The following is a 1,389-nucleotide window of genomic DNA, read 5'->3' as shown; positions in this document are numbered from 1 at the left end:
GTTTTGAAATCTGATTAATCCAGACAGATCTTTTGTATAAACTATGCTGGTTGAATCTCAAATAATATTTTTGGCAAATAAATTTTAACTGCATGTTTTTATTCTGTATGACAAATAAATCAAAACCATCTTAAAATTGCATCTTTGTTGTTTTATTTTGCATTCCTTCTGTTTTATAGTTGTTGTTGTTGTTGTTGTTATTGTTGTTGTTGTTGTTGTTGTTGTTGTTGTTGTTGTTGTTGTTGTTTTCCCCACTGAGCTCCAGTGGAGTTTTTGCTGAATAAATAAAGTTGATTTGAACGTTTTCCTCTGCAGACAGCGTCATGCTGAGTCTTCAGCGCCCCCTGCTGGTCACCTGCCTGCATCTGCTGCTGCTGCTGCCCTGGAGCCACAGCAGGATCCTCAGACACACCAATGGCTTTCACTACCAGGACCTCAGCAACGGCAACAGCAACGGCAATGGAAAGGATGAGAGTAGGTGCTTTGTGTGTTTTTCTGGACACATGTAGGAGAGAATGTGCAGACATCATGTGAGACACACACACACAAAAACAACGACATCATTTTGTGTATACCATAACACAGCTGGCAGGCAGGGAGGGGACCTGGATGTGGGGAGACAAGTCTGTAATTTATGGTGTTTTCAGGCTGTCAGCTTGTGTGAACAAAACAAAGTCTTAAAGAGTGATGTTGGTTTCCGGTGAATCAGTCTGTGTTTAGGATGTTTCATCCTCCTGCATCAGTGATTGTCTGCTGCAGCAGTTTGTTTTGTGCAGTTTCTCTTTGTGGTTTTGAGCAACACGTTACCAGTGTCAACAAAAAAGTTTTGAGCTAACAGGGAAAGTATTTGACTTTTATAGCTATTTACAGTTGAGAATGATACAATATATTTTAGGCTTGTTAGTTCAAGACTTAAAATACAAACACTGATCGTCTGCATGAATGATAGGGATTGTAAAACATCCAACTTAGATGTTAAAACAAGAAAAGATTAACAGGATTTGTCTTATGAATCATAACGTTGACAAAGTTCAGCAATATATACTGTGCACAGTTTTGTGCAATTATCAACGCAAATTTTCTGCAGTGAGAGCTTGTTTGTTCTGCAATGTGATGATTAAAGGTAAAGACCTGAGTCATACAGCAGCCATTATCACAATTGACATTTAATGTTGGATTTGAATATATCTGACTGTTTTGCGCAAGTTCAGAACAACTGATTTGTTTTTTTAGATTAAAAACTTTGGTTACGTATTGTAACCCCAGATTCTATGAGTGTAAGCGCAGCCCTCTAAGGCTATCGCAGATGRGTACCCCCGTGCGCGTACGCGCATTCTGAAGTGCCAATAGTCTACGCCCACGTGACGTGGGCCTCACCTCCGTCCGTAT

General features: G+C 39.8%; 1 protein-coding gene across 1 annotated transcript in view; it reads left to right on the top strand.

Moving 5' to 3' along the window:
* Positions 1-315: 315 nt before the first annotated feature.
* hapln3 (hyaluronan and proteoglycan link protein 3) overlaps positions 316-1,389 on the top strand; it is a gene marked incomplete at its 5' end in the record, with an annotated part of 12,541 nt that continues 11,467 nt past the window's right edge. Inside the window, 1 exon segment of the mRNA XM_014025077.1 lies at positions 316-474. Coding sequence (XP_013880531.1) covers positions 324-474 — 151 coding nt within the window.

Source organism: Austrofundulus limnaeus, unplaced genomic scaffold (genome assembly GCF_001266775.1).
Source record: "Austrofundulus limnaeus strain Quisiro unplaced genomic scaffold, Austrofundulus_limnaeus-1.0 Scaffold454, whole genome shotgun sequence".
NCBI lineage: Eukaryota > Metazoa > Chordata > Actinopteri > Cyprinodontiformes > Rivulidae > Austrofundulus > Austrofundulus limnaeus.
The sequence above is the reverse complement of the archived record's forward strand: the minus strand, read 5'-3'. Positions and strand labels throughout refer to the sequence as shown.